This window comes from Drosophila hydei, unplaced genomic scaffold (genome assembly GCF_003285905.1).
Source record: "Drosophila hydei strain 15085-1641.00,03,60 unplaced genomic scaffold, DhydRS2 tig00000384-arrow-arrow-pilon, whole genome shotgun sequence".
Lineage (NCBI taxonomy): Eukaryota > Metazoa > Arthropoda > Insecta > Diptera > Drosophilidae > Drosophila > Drosophila hydei.
Genome location: NW_022045722.1, coordinates 5,071 through 23,800, shown reverse-complemented (window position 1 = coordinate 23,800; position 18,730 = coordinate 5,071). Strand labels below are relative to the sequence as shown.

Sequence of the window (18,730 nt, the reverse complement as noted above, 5' to 3'; positions counted from 1 at the left end):
GCATTTTTTAGGAACAGCCCTCGCGACTGCAAAGTATAAGTAATTCGTCTCTTTCGCTCCAACAGATTCAACAGTTAGACAGACAGTTAGCCAAAGTTGAAGTCGAATATTTGGGTACAGCAGCACACCCTCAGTCATGATATAGTCACTTTGTGATACGACAAGAAAAATGTACTAAGAAACACGTTTAGCCGCTCAGGGTTGAAGCTGTAAACGACATGTATAATGAAATGGGGCCTTTGATTCGATAATACAACGAAACGGTAGACACATTCGCGAAAATGGCCGCCTATATCAATTCCGGAGATGATGTTCCTGGCATATAAATATGTGGGTCAGGAAATCGATCGAAAAAAAACCAAAAATTAAACATGTTTGATGTCCATGGACAACATGTTTATTTAGTAGGGAAGACTCAAGCTTTAATTTAAAGTTGAACTGTTGAGCAGTTTTCTGAGAAAAGATATTGGTATTTGGCCTATTGGCCTTCTTGATCATATTTAAAGTCCTTAATCTTCAACGGCTCTTATTACGCTTCTGAGAAATGATATTGCAACCTTTATGGTTTAAAGATAGTCCTGTGTCGATTTTATGCAATCAGCTTAAGTAGTTAAACATCAAACTACTTTTGCCAGATCCATAAACAGATTTCACATTGCGATTATAGTGGGCGGCATAAGTTTGTCTATTTAAAGTAATAACCATAACTTTGTTTAAGATCATTTTAGATTCAGTTGACCTTAGAAAATCAGTTATCTAGGAGCTAAGTATGCTAAGTATTATAATTCTATGAATTCTTGACGTAATGATAATGTGCAATACATTCTATTTTCGCAAATAGAGTTCTGTAAATGGCGAATAACATACAAATAATGGTTTGGAAATTCGAGACAATACTTACTGTTATGAAAATATAAGAAACGTTTACTGACATATTTGTTTTCGTTTATTGTTTTCATGTTTTTAGATATTTCAAAACTTTCTCTTTTTTAATCAATTTTTAAATTATTTATTTACTAACATTCCCTTCTTCATTTGTAGAGTTATTAAGATCACTATTGTTGCATGTTTCTCCTGAGGATCCACTAACATTTGCCACATACAATGCTGGATCGATTACTTTTGGTATAGGTTTTATTTCCGTTCCCAATTCTTTTTCAATGCGATGAAGGTCAAATCGATCCTCGTAAGTTATAAGATTTATAGCGATACCTAGGTGAAAAAAAAAAACATAAATAAATACTGATTCATTCAAATAAGAAAAATTTGTTTAAAAATTAATATTTTTCTATTTTTTTAGACCGCTATGGAAGACAATATAAATTAGATTTCTATCTGTGAACTAAGCTAAGTGTTCACCATGAAATAGTTTTTTATTTTATTTATAGAGCTGCAGATGTTTTATGTGAAAATAAACAAAAATTATTTTTTTAAATAAATTAAAGTTGGCCATTTATCTCTCAAACTAGTTGTCAACATAATATTAAAAAAATATTTTTAGAAAAAGCAAAAAAAACATGAAAATGTCATCAGAGTACCTCCATCAGCATAAATTTTAACTTTTTCCTTAAAGATCAATTTGTTAGAAATAAATTGAGCGAAGTATTCGTAACTGAATTTGCAGCCGCTATCCTAATGACGCAAAATAAGTTTTTTCGATGAAAACTATTGAACACAGAACTTCTCGGTAGCCTGCGCCACCTCTAGCAGTCGACAATTCAATCGCAGTTTTGATTTTTCAAATAGGAAATAATTCACGCACTTGAATATATGTGTGTACATGTAATGCGTACTCTTTGCTTTTGCAAATTGGCCAATCGTTTTATTTAATAACTTCTGTTTTACTAACGCATTTGAATGAAGCTTGCAGCATTTGATCTGCATATTCAATTCGAGTACCTCTAAGCTTATTAAATGCAACCTCCTTCACATTTTGGTCCTATTTCCAACTGAACTTAAATTAAACGAAATTGGGGATATTTGGAGTCGCTATACAAAATATAACATAAATCAAATTTTACCAAATATGCAAAACTATAAATACAAAACGAGGACAATTACCTACAAAAAATGTCATGACCTTCTCTTATAGATGCTGGGATCGACGCTTTCACACATACGGATAGACGGACTGGACAACTCGGCTTGTCTTCTTAATAAAAATATATATAGTGGGGCCTGCCACGTCTCCTACCATTCTTTGAAGAAAACCATTATACCCCGATTTCCCATTTTTTATGAGCTCAGTGTATAAATAGCTGACGTGCATATTAAAAGAACTAATGTATTAAAAGACGGTACTAACCTAATGATGAGCAGTCATTTATATCAATCATATTATGAGAAGGTCTACAGTAAATTAACTGTGTTATTTTAGGGCTTCAGCTTTAAAATTGTGGAAGACATGACACTTTCCGATTTGCCATGCTAAAAGGTCAGGATGCATAATATATATATTTTTTAATAATCAACCAAGAGTAACTCAGTTGTCAAATTTCGAGTTTCTGAGTTTCCGATTTGAACCGGCTCTAATGGTCATAAATATATACTACACATTTTTACTAGGCTCCTTTTACATGATTATTCAAATTTTCAAGTCTCTTGCATCATTAGCGCTCAAAATATTATAAACTGTATACAAAACAAGTTTTCCAGACTTGCTAAGATCCTAGATCCTAGTAGGCGTAGATATTTAATTTATTGGTCGATGGTTGTCAAATTTTGGGGATGTAGCTCTAAACCAGTTTTAACGTAGATACATTTACTATATATATCATGGGTTGTCTACATAAGTCTATGATACGATTTCCCAGTCTATAGTTTTAATAACACCATAAATATAAGAGATTCTAATTTATAAGATTTACCATGCAAATTGGTAAAATACCTCAGCGCTTTCTCAATTACCTACGACATATTTCAAATTTCTTTACGTTAAAATATCAACGAAATAATTTTGCGGACATAGAAAAGAAGCAGAACTCACTTCACTATGTACTAAAATATTAAATGATTAATCTGAGTATTTCATTTTTGACATCTGCCGCAAAAATAAAAAACAGCTTATAAAACTTATTCTTTCATTAGCTACGAAGGAGAGATAATAAGACTAACTATATTTTTAATATGTGATCTAAACTCAAAAATCGAAAAAACCTTTCAACTTTTTTTTTTCAAAAATATTAATACCATTATTATTTTCGGTTAAATAGAGGAAATTTGTATTCATTGATTAAGAATTGAACATGCATATATCTGTGGGTATTCGATTGCTTAACTGTTAGCTCTTTATATTTAATTTTATTTAGTATGCATTAGATGGACACCACCTTTTCGCTCAGTTTTCTTCATTAGTTAGTTAGTTCATGAGTTATACTAATAATATAGCATGTATACGAATTGGAATTACTTACCTAAATGTCCAAACCGACCAGATCGACCAATTCGATGCAAATATGTTTCTGCCATTCGGGGAAAATCGAAATTGATAACAACATTTACAGCTTGTACATCAATGCCGCGAGTAAACAAATCAGAGCAAACCAGGTTTCGGCAGAGACCTTGTCGGAAATCGTGAAATACTCTGTTTCTATGTGCTTGAGCCATTTTAGCGTGAATGTAATAGCAGCAATAACCTAGCTCAGTTATTTTTTTTGCTAAGAGTTCAACACGTTGTGTAGAGTTGCAAAATATTATTGATTGATTTATTTGCAATTTTGAAAATAATGTATTTAAGCAATGAACTTTCTGACGCTCTTGCACAAATGCATAGTATTGGGTGACACCTTTTAACGTTAACTCTTCCATTAGGTTTATTTCATACGGTTCACGCAAATGTTTTTCCATAAAATTTTTGACGGTTAATGGAAATGTAGCAGAAAATAGCAGTATTTGTGGATCTTTGGGTAATTTTAATATAACATGATCCAGCATGCCTTGAAAATCTAATGAGAGCAGTTTATCGGCTTCATCCAAGACTAATATTTTGCAATGGGACATATCTGCTACTTTCTTATCCATCAAATCCAAAATTCGTCCTGGAGTTGCAATAATTAATTGTACTGAAAAGAAATAGATTTTTTAATGATATATTAAACAAAATGCAGAATATTAATTTTAGTATTAAAAAAAATTTTTTTGCTTTAAATTTTTGTAATTAAAATTAGAAATTTTAATAATATATGAACTAAACATATATCATAATTAATATTTAAATGTAATCTAAGTTTCACCATATCTGTGGATTTTTGGGTAATTTTTGCTAACATGATCCATCATGCAGTGAAAATATAATGGGACATATCTGCTACTTTCTTGTCCATAAAACAATTCATGCAAACGTAAGAAAAAAAAAAATATCTTTATATTTGATCAATGATAATTTTATCCACGTACTCCACGATCGAATTTATGCCAAAATATATAAACTACTAGCATGTGAGAATGCAATGTTCGACTCGGAAATACTCGAACAATATTGACTATAGTGGCGAAAAATTTTAATAAGTTATAAATGTAATACCTTTTTGATATATACGAAGAATGTCATCCTTTAAAATTGTACCGCCCGTTGTAACCATTACGCGAATATCAAGATGTTTAGCAAGTTCAATACATATTTGTGAAGTCTGTAAAGCCAGTTCCCGTGTAGGTACCATTACTAATGCTTGAATATAGTCTTTAGTTGGGTCAATTTGCTCTAGAACAGGAATACAGTATGCACCAGTTTTTCCCGTGCCATTTTTTGCTCGAGCTAAAACATCTTTTCCAGTTAAAGCAATGGGTATAGCAGCTTCTTGAATTGGCGATGGACGCTCCCAACCCTTTTCAAAAATACCCATTAGTAGTTCGCGCTTAAGGCAAAATTCTTCAAATTCATTGCCACGAGTGTCAGTCACATCCTGCAAGTAGAATTTTTAATTATTGGATAACTAATAATGCTAATTAAAAAAAATTGGCTTTTTTTTTTTAATTACTTAAAACCGAATTTATAAACAGATGCATAAATATATTCACTATGCTTCCATACAGTTTATCAGATTGGATTTAGTCAGGCAGTTTATTAACTGATAATATACATACTGTTGTTTTAAATCGATTATCCTTTGGAGGAAGTTTCAGTTTTGATTTCCATCCCATGTCGTCGCCCAAATTACTGGCAATCTGCTGATCACTTAGCATTCTGAAACAATATACAAATAAATTAGTATGAAAGAATGGGATACACAATTATTATTATTATAGAAATTCAAAGCATAAATGTTCTATCCATTAATTTTATATCTTAAGCATATATACAAATACCATCTTAAAATTATTAAAATTAAAATTATTAATTAATTATTATGGATACGAAAAGTAATCCCGTCTATTCAAGCCTTATATATAGAATCAGATTTTATTTCAGTGTTTTTCTTTAAGTTCATTTTTCTTCATTCATTCTTTCCGGTTACGTTTTCATTTCATTCGCAAGTGAGCGAGATACTTATCTTCGTGATTAGTTTATTATTCATAATTTTATATTTATATTTTATTCTAATAAAGGTTTTAAAAATATATATATACAGAAATATCAAAATATTTTTTTTCATCTTGTCACTAAATCCGAATTAACTTAAAATATCAAATAAGTTAATTAGCCCAAATGCCTTTAATTATAATTTCCTAGTTTTATTATATAAAAATTCGCTCTTTGAAAAAATGATTTATTTCATTTAGTAAATTTATATTTTCAAAATCGTTTTTCATCCATGCGCAAGATTGGGATATGAAATTTGTACATATTTGAGATTTAGTTTCACGATTTTTAAAATAAACTTGAGTATGTGGAATAGTTAAATATCTAAGCGAATGCATATGTAAATATATACAAACCCTTTGTTAAGCAAACTAGGGTGACCGGTTACAATTTTCTCAGTCATCATCCTTGCGATAAAGTAAATTTTATATGATGTGTATGGGTCACGGTCTGAAAACTAAAGATATGATATATCAATCTTAATCCATGTGAATTGTAGAAGGTAGATGTAGTTTTAGTATTTTACCTTTGTATAAAATGGTTTATGTATTTAACTATTCTTCAATTATAATTTAAGACTTTGGCTTAATCCAAGTAAAACAGGATATATATTAAATTGAGTTTGTTTGAACGGCTCATTGATATTACAAATACAACCTAATGAGAAATAGAAACCTTAATAGCCTTACAACTTCTTATCAATAGTACCAACCACCAGAAAACAATCACTCTGTAAAAAATGATTTGTAAGTGATGTGCACACAAAACTCGATTATTATTATATTAGTTTAACTTTATACGTGATATTTTATATTTAATTGTAAGATATCTATATTTGTTTTACAGTGATTAACGTATATGATATATATAATGAATAATGTTTAGCTTTTTTATATCAATCAGCGTGGTCAAAATGAGCTACAATTAAATTTCAAATGCTATGAGCTAATTAATTGTTTGAAACTTTATTTAATTCTCTGAAAGTTATTAATTTTATAATTTACCATTACTTTTTTAGGTTGTAAGTTACGTTTAAAATAACATAAACTCTTTACTCTCATATCAAATATCGGCATTGTGACTTCGATGCAATTAGCATTCTTAGCCCTTTCTAGATATGACTTTCCGTAAGTCAAACACAATACGTCTAAGTAGAATATTTGATATCAAAAATTTCTCATTTTTAAAAAATCATTTTGAAATTTAATATATTAAATAAATTTAATTATAATTTAATTTATTATAATTTAATTATAATATAGTGTTTAGGATTCAGCCTTTTAACTATAATAATAATATTTGTTCGTCGATGTAAAATAATGCGTAAAGAAGATTGTCTATTTATTTTGTAGCACTTAATTTATATTTTACTAAAATTTAGCATACGCTACATAAAAAGGAAGGCCGCAAAAATCAAAACATGTCAACGCTGAAAAAATAGTTTATATTTTCTGTCGTGAATCTCTAATAATTAGTGGATTCTTTTTATCTGTAATTTGCGTGTATAGAACAATGTGGATGGTAGATATCCTTACTCTTACTAGTATAGTTTCTAATATAAGGGATATCTTAATTATATGTGATTATAAAGTAAATAATAAATGCAGCATAAAGGTATACTCTCCGAAAAAATAAATTCCACTCCCCGTTCCTCAGTAAACATTTGTATGGCAGCTGTGTGCGCTGTATTTGTCCAATATCTCCTGTAGTATGCGTGCAGCATCCACGAAGCTGGTGGCATTGTCGCAATAGAGCTTTTTGACAAGGCCACTTCGACCAGTGAATACGGATAAGTACATTAGAAATGTACTAGTAGTTAAGTCGGTAACTAATTATATATGGACAGCTTTCCGACGTAATGCATACAAATCTGGCAATATACATTTTAGTAGGCAATTTGTGACGAAGTCCTAGTGATACAAAAATTGAGCCACAGAAATCCACTCCGCTGATTTACGATTATTTGGAATAATAAAAAATTTGGGGCCAAGGATCCCGTAGCAGCTGGCATGCAGGTCGTTCAGATGTTTTAAGCATCGAATTGCCAAGAAGGGCACAGTAGCTGGCGCATTCGTTACTGTGTTCGAACGAAAATTTTTGGCGTATCAGTGGGTTTTCCCCCCACACAATTTAATTTAATTTGACAGTACATTTTAGCTATGTCTGGGGTAGCAACCCAAGTACGATGTCGAAAAAAAAGTAATGCTACTTTCTCGGAATTCGATTGTCAGTTGGGCTCATATGAGCCAAGGCCAGATTCTCCTTCATGAAGGCAATGTTCATAGGCCAAATGTCATCTTCTTTTCACATTCTTCTTTCCAGAGCCATGAAACGTCGCTTGGCTTTATTTTATGCGTAGGCAATTTCGACTCGATTTAAATGGCAACAACACTCTAGCCAACCTGAGGTGTTTTGACAAATAGTCTTTACTTCTACTTCTATAGTCACCACTCTACTTCTCGCACATCTGTTGTTCTGGGGTATACAAATTCGGATTGAGTGTATTTCTTCCAACTCTAATCGCCAACAACACTTATTAAAGTTGACGACTGGGCTACAGTTTCACTCGTTCGGCACCGACCAAGCACAATCCATTCAAAGGCTGTAGGTAATGTGTAATGTGTAATGTAATGTTGGGCTACCTTTAGCTCTCTTTATTCGGCCTTCTATTAATACTTAAAAAAATACATCAGCACCGAGCAGCAAATCTATGCGATATATGGACCCTGATATACCGAAATCAGTCATAAATCGAAATCTACTATGCCATATGTTCGTGATTCTATTAATGTTTGAACTCTGTGACGAACAGATGACTGAAAATTAGCAATACCCAACAACTGAATTCCCTTTCTTTGTTTTTTTTTTTCAGTTTTAACTGCTTGGCTCGTTCTTCAGTTATAAATTTATCCTTAGAGCCGAAGCTTAAGAGGGCTCTGGCTAACTAATATGATCCTGAATGATTCTTTATCTTAACAACAGCAGTTGCCAGTAGAACTTGATCTGATTCAATACTAGAATGATTAACAGACAAGAACTGAGACGAAATAAGCCTATGATCTGCTGGTAATAGCTCTGATGCAGATTAAGTAGCCTCAGGACTATATGTATGCAGCATGGTGTGATGACGCTTAGAGCAAACACGACAGTGAGCTGATTTGCAAAAAACTACAGAATGTCCTGTTCGCAAACAATTAATACTGAGCGGATAGCCTTAGTGCGAATTTGAATCGCTTATGGCTTGGTATTCCTGCGAACGACAAACAATAATGGATAAAATGTTCATTCAACTTCCAAAAAACACATTTATGATATTGACTCGGTAACTCGGTAACACTGGCTACAGCCAGTGGAGTTTTTCCACTTCGAAATTGTTTGCACTAATTTTCTCGCAGAGACTCAACACGAACTTCTTTATGAGCAATTAAAGAGGGTAGCTCACAAACAAACTTTGTATGCAGAACGTTGGCAAGCCGTCAATACTCCGTCCTATGTCCGTCACGTCGCACAGTAAAAGAAATGGCAAATGGAGACCTAAGAAAGGGACGAACGCAATCCAAAAATTTCAGTCATGTATATTGTTAGGGTTGTGGTAAGCCTGACAATTATAAGCCTTTGTGCAATAAATGCAATAACCATTCAAACACCCATTGATGAAAATGTGCGAGATCTTCACAATTTAATTTTCTTAATCTTGGGTCGCATAGGGAAACAGCATTTACATTTACATTTACAAGCTCTAAACCTTTAATTACCACTGAGATTAAATTTAGAAATGAGACTAGAATATTGAAAGTTATCAAAGTATATTCAAAGTATTTGTGACCGAAGATTTAAATTTAATAATTAATTGTTTGACCCAATTATTATAATAGCCATAACAGAAGATCACGTCCTAGATTTAGGTCGAAAAACTCTTCTCTTTTAAGAATTTAATTTCGCCGGGCGAACTCCAATTAAGCAGCGACATTTTACAGTTTCGCCAGCAATTGAAAAGCTGATATATGAAGCGTTGGACAAAAGCTTGAGTTATGCGTGATAGAGTCCCAAAGCTCTTGATCTTTTTCAGTCGGCTTAGTATGTATCAGGAAATGTTCGCTTATGCTTAAAAAGTCGGCGGTCTGATGTAGTTTTGTTGCGGATGCATATTTTATGCAGTTCATTGTTAATTTATTTCTACTTATAAGCTGTTATGCCTGTTGGGCTTTGTAATGTCCCACAAAACACTTCGAAGTTTAATAAGCGTAACTCTGCGTCGTGACGTTTTAATCTCTTTTAACGATTTTTTGGTGTCTTACGGAGCTGGCTAGTCAAATAAAACTGGCTTGACCGCTAATAATTTTGACTCATGTAATCGGAAATGACACAGACAGCATACTCAGATAAAATTTTATCTATATTAAAGTTTCCATTTTGTCGAGCAATCAAACAAATTAGGTGCATTCTAGGTAACCACGAGGTTGTATAAACTACGAAATTATTTCGTTCCTCATAACTGATACACTGGAACAACACCATAAATGTGTATGGAATGAAACAAAAGCCATGCAAAGCTTAGTAGTTAGTAGTTTATGCGACATTTGTTCATACAACGGAGGAGAGTCATTTAAAGGAGAGCCAAATATTGTACAAGATACTTTATTGCAAATATATACAATCACTGCCGTGTACTTAGCGCTTAGTGGAAAAGAGCTGATGGTTTTTGGTGGAAACTCTAAATTTCCCATCTTTCACTTAAATCATATAATTTATATAATATAATATAAGCTTTATACAAGATGGCGCTATTCAATTTGAACCATCTTATATTACTTAACAGTGTCAATAATTAAGAAAAAGTTTTTGCAATATGATGTAGAAGATTTGCAGGGTCGTTTAAATAGTAAATACGAAGCGAAGAACCTAAAATACCTATAACCTCCGAAGTTCATGAATTAAACGAATTTTTCTTAATGCTTATATACCTATTAATATAGAACTTGCGCAGCATATATCGGAAAAATAACAAAACTAAAAATGCGTAAAAAAATAATCAACATAAACAAAAATTATTCATTTTTTAACTTAAGTAGTAAAGAAATTATGCTAATTTTAATATTTAGTATGACCTTCCGTAGCCTATAATACGTGCTGGAGGCGTTATCTCATGGAATGGACCAACTTTATTAACAGGGATTTTTACGTCTTCTAGGATATCAGTTTTGTACTGTGTGCGGTTATTTAGATTCCGTTTTCTCTGAATCCCTCTTTTCTTTGGGTAGGCCCAGTCATTTTTAATGGGGTTCAGATTGGGACGCTGGATGGATTAATACTGTATAGTACTACTATTGTTTGATGGCCTGGCGAACTGTTTCATGTTACACATCTAAGACACATTCTTCCTAACTGGCCAATCTTACACATTACACATTACATCTTACACATTATTAAGCGGTTTGCTCGGAAGTAGATTTTTCTCTTTCGCCGACATTGTAAATTGCTTTCCTCAATTAATTCTGGAACAGATTTGACCAACTTGTGATTGTAAATAATCAATTGGACCATATCAAGGCTTCATCTCTTGCCAGGCATTTTAAAAATTAAAGTAATTAAAATAATTTAGATAAGTATTAGATTTTACAGTAAAATTGAAAAAAATTCAAAAATAAGCTTGTATGTAAAGTATAGTTCTTTCCAAGAATTAGATCGAAACAGACGCAATTTGCAAACAGTTTCTTGACAGTTCGAAAAAAAATGTAATTTTAGTTTTTGTTGTTTATTTAATTTATACATTTTTAGTTTTGCTATCTTTTTCATAATTTAAGAAAAAAAATAGATTATTAATCAATAAAACATTAAAAAGTTTCGTTAATTTGAACAAGGGTTAATAAATTTAAGGAGTTTGTTGACAAACTGTATGTACATAAATTCTTGATTGCGGTCAACAGCAAAGTCAACTTAGCCTTACTCGTTTGTAGGTGTTATCCAACTCAAATTTTTCTTACTCCGCTTTCTGTCTTTTTTCTTTTTAATTTTTTCTGAAGCAATCAAAAGAAAAGAAAATCGTAGATTCACTATTTAATGTATACAAATTTTGATTTAATGGATATATAAATTATTAACCTAAATAAGTGTTTTTATGTTGAGTTTGTTAGTGTTAACAATTTTAATATTTGGTCACAATGATTTACGGAATGAATAATGTATTTCAATAAATTAGACATGTTCCTTATTAAATAAAATTAAAAATGTTCGTACATATTATTTTTCACTGTACTCTGTTGCAGCATTTGATGAGTCAAATTCTTCTTCGGTACACACACTTCGTCCTTCTGATGGTAATCCAGATTTCCCTCCATCATCCGTTGAATCGTCCAGATTAATGCATTTAGTGGCAATTTTTCTTTTGTGTAAAATAATATTTTCAGCAATAAGCGGCTTTTCACATCTAATACATTGGTCTTGCATATCACCTATAAGGAAAAATATTAATATAAGCCTATTATTACCAAAAATATTATATTTGATTATTTATTATTCTTATTATAATTATTTTTATTCTTCACTCATACAGTTGATACCTATTGGTAATAAATAAACTCAACAAACTTGAAGATGTTCAAGGTTCAAATATGACACTGAAATCAAATTTAAGAGATTCTTTTACTTGAAATAATATTGCCTATGTCAAATGTCAAGGTTTAGTAGCTTTAAACTGGGAAAATGTAAATAGGTTATTTAAAAGTCATCATTTAATTTGCTTTCATCCTAAATAGAATATTTAATACAATATAATATTTCCATATAAAGAACAAGTAATAAAGCTTTAGTTGGGACTTCAACCAACCTGACTACTCTACCAACACCGAAAAAAAAATCGTCACCTTCTGGCGTTAAACACAGAACTTCTCGGCAACGACCACTGCCTCTACCAAACCTGCTGACAGCTTTTTTTTCGATTCAATTTTTTGAATATAAGAGGACGAACAGACATACAAATTGAGTTGGAAACATCCAATTTTCTGTGGGGGTTCCTGAATTGAATACATACATTTTGTATATTTTGAATTTCTAATACCTTATGGCAAATACACACATCTAGATAAAAATATCATGTTTGATTGAAAATGTTTATCTAGAAGAAAAGCTATATATGTATAGCCAATTCTGCAGCTTTAGCCCAGCTGCTGTGTGTGCTTTTTTGTGAATATATGCTAATAACTGATTAATACATATACATAAAAAAGGTAAAATAATTTGAGTACTAGTTTTTCCCAGAGTTAGCTTGTTTATCTATTTGACATATTTATTATCACTTACCATCGTGAGTTTTCATGTGTGCTCGCAGGTTGCAAGCTAATGCAAACCTCTTCTTACATATATTACAGCCATGTGGTTTATCTCCTAAATAAACAAAATGATTAAATAAGTTAGCAAAATATGTATATGTATAGATAAAAAGAAGGACACTAACATTAAATCCCAGAAATAAATTTGCATGTTATTTAAATAAAGATGTATTAAGAACGAGTAAGAAAGCTATATTTGGGGTGCCCGATTAGGAGATACACCTTGTACCTTGCTCCTAGCCCTATCTGCGTTTTTGAATATCCCGCGTAGTTTGCATCGAGTATTAAAAAAAACAAATAAAAATCGACATTACGACACCAAGATTCGAATCCACAATCTACACAGCGCTCATTAAGTCTACCAACACTGCCACTTCATAATTAAAAAATAAAACAATGAAAAAAGCCTCATCGTCACCAGGCTCGAACAGAGGGATTAACCGCTTACGAGCGCCGCCTCTACCAACGCAGTCACTGCACTGCTTGCCAAAAGAGTGGCGAATTTGAACTTAAGTACAAGATTTGGAGGCTCTAGCTCTTAAGAGTACGAGATATAATTTATTAGATGCATATCGATCATGTTTTTATTCGATAACAATTAAATGGGAATATCTATCGAATATATGAAGCAAACTTGATATGCCCGTGCTATTCACGGACTTACAAAAATTTAAAGTCTCTAGCTTTTATAGATGCTGAGATCGACACGTTCACACATACGGACTAACGGACAAACGGACGGACAGACAGACGGACAGGGTTCAATCGATTCGGCTTGTTGTCCTGATCAAGAATATATATACTTTCTGGGGTGTGCCCGCCTACTCCTGCATGTTACATACATTTGCACAGAACCATTATACCCTGATTTCCAATTTTCAGGGTATAATGATTGTGAAAAAACTGAATTTTGCAATAAAAATATAAACATATCACAGAGCAAAAAATCAATGATTAAGAAAATAACAACTGATTAAAAACATAATATTGTATAAATTCGTATAACATAACTAAATAACTAAACTAATCAATATAGAAACCATACAGACACTCTGATGCTTCTAAAATTAAAAGTAATATTAATGTAACTTATTGAGTATACCGAAAAGTAATATACGTGATAGGCTTTAAAGCATGCGTGATTTGAGCAAAAGCTTAAGTTCAATATGGATGTTAGTCGAATTCTTGCTAACAGAAAAGTTTTTGACTATTGGAAACAAACTTGATCTGCGACCTACTGGTGAATCGTTCAATTAGCAACATTTAATTTGGATCTTTTCGATTTTTTAACATTTATTCCTAAATTAGAAAACATTTTGAAGTAAAGATAGTATTAGTTACATTTTAGTTTGCTGGGATAAGACAAACTTATTAACTATGATATTTATTGATAAATTACAATAAATTTCGCTTATATAATTCATTCTAATAAGCAAACAATATTAATAAAATTTAACTAGTACTTACCACTATGCAGAAACAAATGATTTTTTAAATTCGTTTGCTTTGAAAACCCACGGAAACAAATTGAACACTTAAATGGCCAGGATCCACTGTGAACATACTTGTGTGACTTTAAGTCGCCAGGAGTTGGAAATGACTTAGCGCATAAATTACACTTGTGGGGTTTTTCCTTTATTATAAACGATAAATAAAAACATTTTGATATAAATGAAAAATGGGTTTTCTTTAAATTAGTAATGAGCGAGGATAATGGTAAATGATTATGGCCTAAAACGAAAGAATATGGGTTATTATAGAACCGGAAGAGATTGAAATAATGTGACGGATAGCCTGTAAACTTCTTAGACGTTTATACTTTGATGAAATGTTTTTTATTTTTATCTTTAGTATTTTCGATCAGCCACACTATTAACATCTTAGTTGTCTAATTTTAAATTTGTACCTGTAGGCGTAAATTGTTTGCTAAATCCATAGAACTGTAAAGTTCTATGTTCCTATAACTGTAAAGTTTTGAGGCTTTAACTCTCACAATGGGAAATTACCGGAAATTTTGTATGTATCACGGCTTTCAAATTTTTCGACAGAGAACGTTGTTAGTAACTCAACAACCGAATTTTTTAGTTTCTAACTGTTGAAAATGTTGACTTTGTAGGATTAACTCTCCTTTATGAGCGTATTATATATAATCTGTATATTTTTTGACGCGGGTTCTATTCAAGAGTATATATTCCAAGTTTAAAGTCTCTAACACCAATGGTGTTAAAATATATCAGAATTTGTACAAAATACTATATAATCAGATGGGACATATAACTTTTTCTTTAGATAATCTAATAATAACAGTAATTTACATGCAAAATTTTCAATTTCCAGCTCTAAAACTGGTGAAGATACAGTTTTACCCAATTTGCCACACTTCAAATGGACGTAGATATATTCGGCATATATTTTTGATATAACATATTCGATTAAGTATTTTCTGCAAATCGGGTAAGGAGTATATGTTCCACATTTCAAGTCTCTAGCTTCAATAGCGAAAAAAGGGATGTATTTATACATGTTGAGTTTTGGTTTGAAAAGTCAAGCTTCAAAACTAAAATGAAAGGGGATAGTTGTAACAGACAAAATTAGGCGTTAAAGACCTTATAAAGTTTAGGATGACGAGCTGAGTCAATCCAATCCGTCTGTTCGTTGTGTCAACACAGCGATTCGTAATCCACCAAGGCTAGAGACTCGAAAGTTATATTTTATACTCCTCTATATATACTCCTCCTGAGTATTCGTTAACTTATCCACTTTCTTATCATCGATAAGAATCAATACTTTTGTTTCCTTTTTTTTTTAAAGTAGCTTAAATACCACAAACAATTGAAACATCCAATTGGCTATGGGGCATTTAATGAGTAGATTTTGTATATTCTATATTGTTCACTATATTGTCTTATTTCAAATTATTAAAGATCAAATTTAATATACTACAAGTCAAAGTATTGTATTCCTATCTATTAGGGGGTCAATGGCATTAGTGTATTCAGATATAATAAAAATATTACCTTGATATGTGTCATCCTATGGTAATACAAATTACTGCTGGCAGTAAACTTTTTACCGCATACTTGACATTCGTGCGGTTTTTCACCTGAGTGGATTCGTCTACAATAAAATGTAATACATTAGTTATTTTCTTAGAAATGTGGTGCATAAAATTCTTCTACCTGTGAGTATTCAAAGAACTTGAAGTACTAAATCCTTTTCCACAAACCATACAAATATGAGGTTTTTCCCCTATAAAAAAATGTATATAACAAATATAAATAGTACGTGGAAAAATCATTTATGTTTTAAATTTTATTAAGATAATACTAATACAATATTTCTTTCAATTATTTATTAAATATTGCTTGAAACAATAGTAAAATTGAAAATACGATTTCCCAATTTTTGCAAGAGATAAGCTACTTTTACAATTTCCAGGGAATATAGTACTCTTATACCATAAAAAGGACTGTAAGATTGTGTAAATGTCCGTCACCAAAAACTATTTTCATGTATGGAACCTAACTGGCTTAAAAACTGCAAACTTCAATTTTATTTATAAAATAATTTGTTTTCAAAGTTTGACGCTGATATATATTATATATATATTATTATTATAATTAAAAGTATTATATATGACTTATATACGTATATATACAAAAATTTACCCGTATGTGTTCTCATATGTCTCTTAAGTAGGCTTGGCCTATCGAAGGCTTTTGTGCAGACTTCGCAGGGAAGTAAGGACCTTTCGCTTTTTCCCATTCGTTTCTTCGTATTATTGTCTCCATATTGGTAACTTTTAATATTAACTTGTTTTTTGGAAGATTTTGGAGTAATATTCTCAAATGAGTATTTATTTATTTCTCCCATCGATGCATATGATGTAGTCGAGTTATCAATTGTGCTGTCATTAAGTGATAATAAGGAACCAGAGGAATCGCTCAACATTGACTTTTGTTCGTCCTCACTTACGGGAGGAGATAGTGGCATATTTGGTGTTTTATACATTAATGCTAGTGACAAATCAAGGGGAGTATCTGAAAAAGCAACACAAAAATAAAAAACTAATTTTTGATTATTCTTCATAGTTAAATACCCTGTAGAATTGCGTCCATAGCTTTTCTATAAAACGTGGAACGAACAGTCAAAAGTATACTCTCTTCTGGTCGTTCTGGGATGTAATAAGCAACTAATTCCTGATAAGTTTTGATTGGTTTTATAACTTCATATAATGGATCTCCTTTAACCATTGAGCAAATTAGATTTACATTACAGTCGAATGAACTGGCAATTTTTAAAAATCTTATCCAGTTACAATGGACAACGTGCTTTCCATAACAGTATGAAACTTCATGATATAAGCCAAGCCGATATCTTAACTAAAAAGAAAGATATATACATATATATAAATAATTTAAAAAAAATTGATGAAATTATAAGGTAACATTGTGTAATATAAAGGTATAAATCATCCATTACTTTGCCTTTGGACCAATATATTCTATAAATTTAAGTTTTATAATCATATAAGGAGGTAGACCCCATATAGTATATATATTCTTGATCATTACGAAGATTGGAATCGATATAGCTATATCATGTGAACAAAAGCTAGAGACTTGAAATTTTTTATTTATACCCCTGTACGAGTGTGTAATTTTTTATACCCTGATCCCATTGAAAATGGGAAATCAGGGTATAATGGTTTTGTGCAATTGTATGTAACAGGCAGAAGGAGTCGTGGCAGACCCCATAAAGTATATATATTCTTGATCAGGACGACAAGCCGAGTCGATTGAGCCCTGTCCGTCCGTCTGTCCGTATGTGTGAACGCGTGGATCTCAGCATCTATAAGAGCTAGGTCAAGTTTGTTTCAAATATTCTATAACTATTCGCATTTAATTGTTATCGAAAAAAAACCTTATTGAAATGCAGTAAATAAATTATATTTCGAACGTCTTAAGAGCTAGAGCCATTTTGTATTTAGTTTTATGTATATTTTATGCAATTTTGATTTTTGTTGGATTTTGGATACCGGCTCCAAATTCCCCCAAATTCTTAAAATTTAAGTTTAGTTGGAACTAGGGCCATTATGTGAAATCGTATGCATCTCAACCAAGCCAATAGGATATGTAGATCATATGCTGAAAATTTCATTAAAATCCATTAAGAAAAACAGAAGTTATTAAACAAAACGTTTGGCCAATTTGCAAAAGCACATGTCAGCAGCGCCACGCGCACATATTTTTCCTGTGCGTGTGCACACATACATTCAAATGCGTGTATTCTTTTCTATTCGAAGAATCGAAATTGCGCTTGAATTGTGCTGAATTATTAGCTGCTACTTATGTTCAGTGGCTGCGTTGGTAGAGGCGACGCTCGTATGCAGCTTGGTCCGGGGTTCGAGACCGGTGGGGATGAAAAATTTTTTATTGTTTTATTTTTTTTTTTTAAATTATGAAGTGACGGTGTTGGTGGAGTTGGTGCACGTTGCGCAAATAATCCGGGTTCGAAACCTGGTCTCGCAATTGTCGATTTTTATTTGTTTTCTTTTTTTTTTAATACTCGATACAAACTACGAAAAATATTAAAAAACGCAGATAGGACTGGGATCAGGATATCTCCTAGTCGGGCACCCCGACTAGAGCTTTCTTACTTGTTTAATTATGAATTGGCGGTGTTGGTAAAGTTGGTACGCGTTGCGTAGAAATTGTTGGTTCGAATCTTGAAATCGTAATGTCGATTTTTATTTGTTTTTTTTTTTTTTTGTTTCATACTCAATACAAACTACGGAAAATATTAAAAATCGCAGATAGAACTGGGATCAGGGTATCTGCTTCTCGGGCTCCCTGACTAGAGCCTTCATACTTGTTTTAACATA

At 31.8% G+C, this 18,730-nt stretch overlaps 2 protein-coding genes across 2 annotated transcripts; both read right to left on the bottom strand.

Moving 5' to 3' along the window:
• Nucleotides 1-954: 954 nt before the first annotated feature.
• Nucleotides 955-6,171, bottom strand: LOC111597443 (ATP-dependent RNA helicase me31b). Its single transcript, XM_023312162.2, has 6 exons — nucleotides 6,045-6,171; nucleotides 5,875-5,975; nucleotides 5,083-5,182; nucleotides 4,523-4,901; nucleotides 3,414-4,061; nucleotides 955-1,212 (listed from the first exon to the last, which is right to left on the bottom strand). Exons 2-6 carry the CDS (start codon nucleotides 5,922-5,924, stop codon nucleotides 1,010-1,012), a joined length of 1,380 nt encoding a protein of 459 aa, XP_023167930.1. The 5' UTR covers nucleotides 5,925-5,975; nucleotides 6,045-6,171; the 3' UTR covers nucleotides 955-1,009.
• A 5,473-nt stretch (nucleotides 6,172-11,644) lies between these two features.
• LOC111597444 (zinc finger protein 558-like) lies at nucleotides 11,645-17,198 on the bottom strand. Its single transcript, XM_023312163.2, has 7 exons — nucleotides 16,946-17,198; nucleotides 16,515-16,886; nucleotides 16,026-16,095; nucleotides 15,864-15,963; nucleotides 14,314-14,479; nucleotides 12,818-12,901; nucleotides 11,645-11,970 (listed from the first exon to the last, which is right to left on the bottom strand). Exons 1-7 carry the CDS (start codon nucleotides 17,097-17,099, stop codon nucleotides 11,759-11,761), a joined length of 1,158 nt encoding a protein of 385 aa, XP_023167931.1. The 5' UTR covers nucleotides 17,100-17,198; the 3' UTR covers nucleotides 11,645-11,758.
• Between the last annotated feature and the right edge of the window lie 1,532 nt (nucleotides 17,199-18,730).

Excerpts from the sequence above, each read along its gene's own strand:
- LOC111597444 (XM_023312163.2), bottom strand. The coding sequence starts at position 17,099 with ATGGTTAAAGGAGATCCATTATATGAAGTTATAAAACCAATCAAAACT. Across the intron at positions 15,964-16,025 it reads AGTTCTTTGAATACTCACAG|ACGAATCCACTCAGGTGAAA; the intron begins GTAGAAGAATTT and ends ATTTTATTGTAG. Across the intron at positions 14,480-15,863 it reads ATAGGATGACACATATCAAG|GAAAAACCCCACAAGTGTAA; the intron begins GTAATATTTTTA and ends TTTATAATAAAG.
- LOC111597443 (XM_023312162.2), bottom strand. The coding sequence starts at position 5,924 with ATGATGACTGAGAAAATTGTAACCGGTCACCCTAGTTTGCTTAACAAA. Across the intron at positions 5,183-5,874 it reads CCTAGTTTGCTTAACAAAGG|AATGCTAAGTGATCAGCAGA; the intron begins GTTTGTATATAT and ends ATATTGTTTCAG. Across the intron at positions 1,213-3,413 it reads TGGTCGGTTTGGACATTTAG|GTATCGCTATAAATCTTATA; the intron begins GTAAGTAATTCC and ends TTTTTCACCTAG.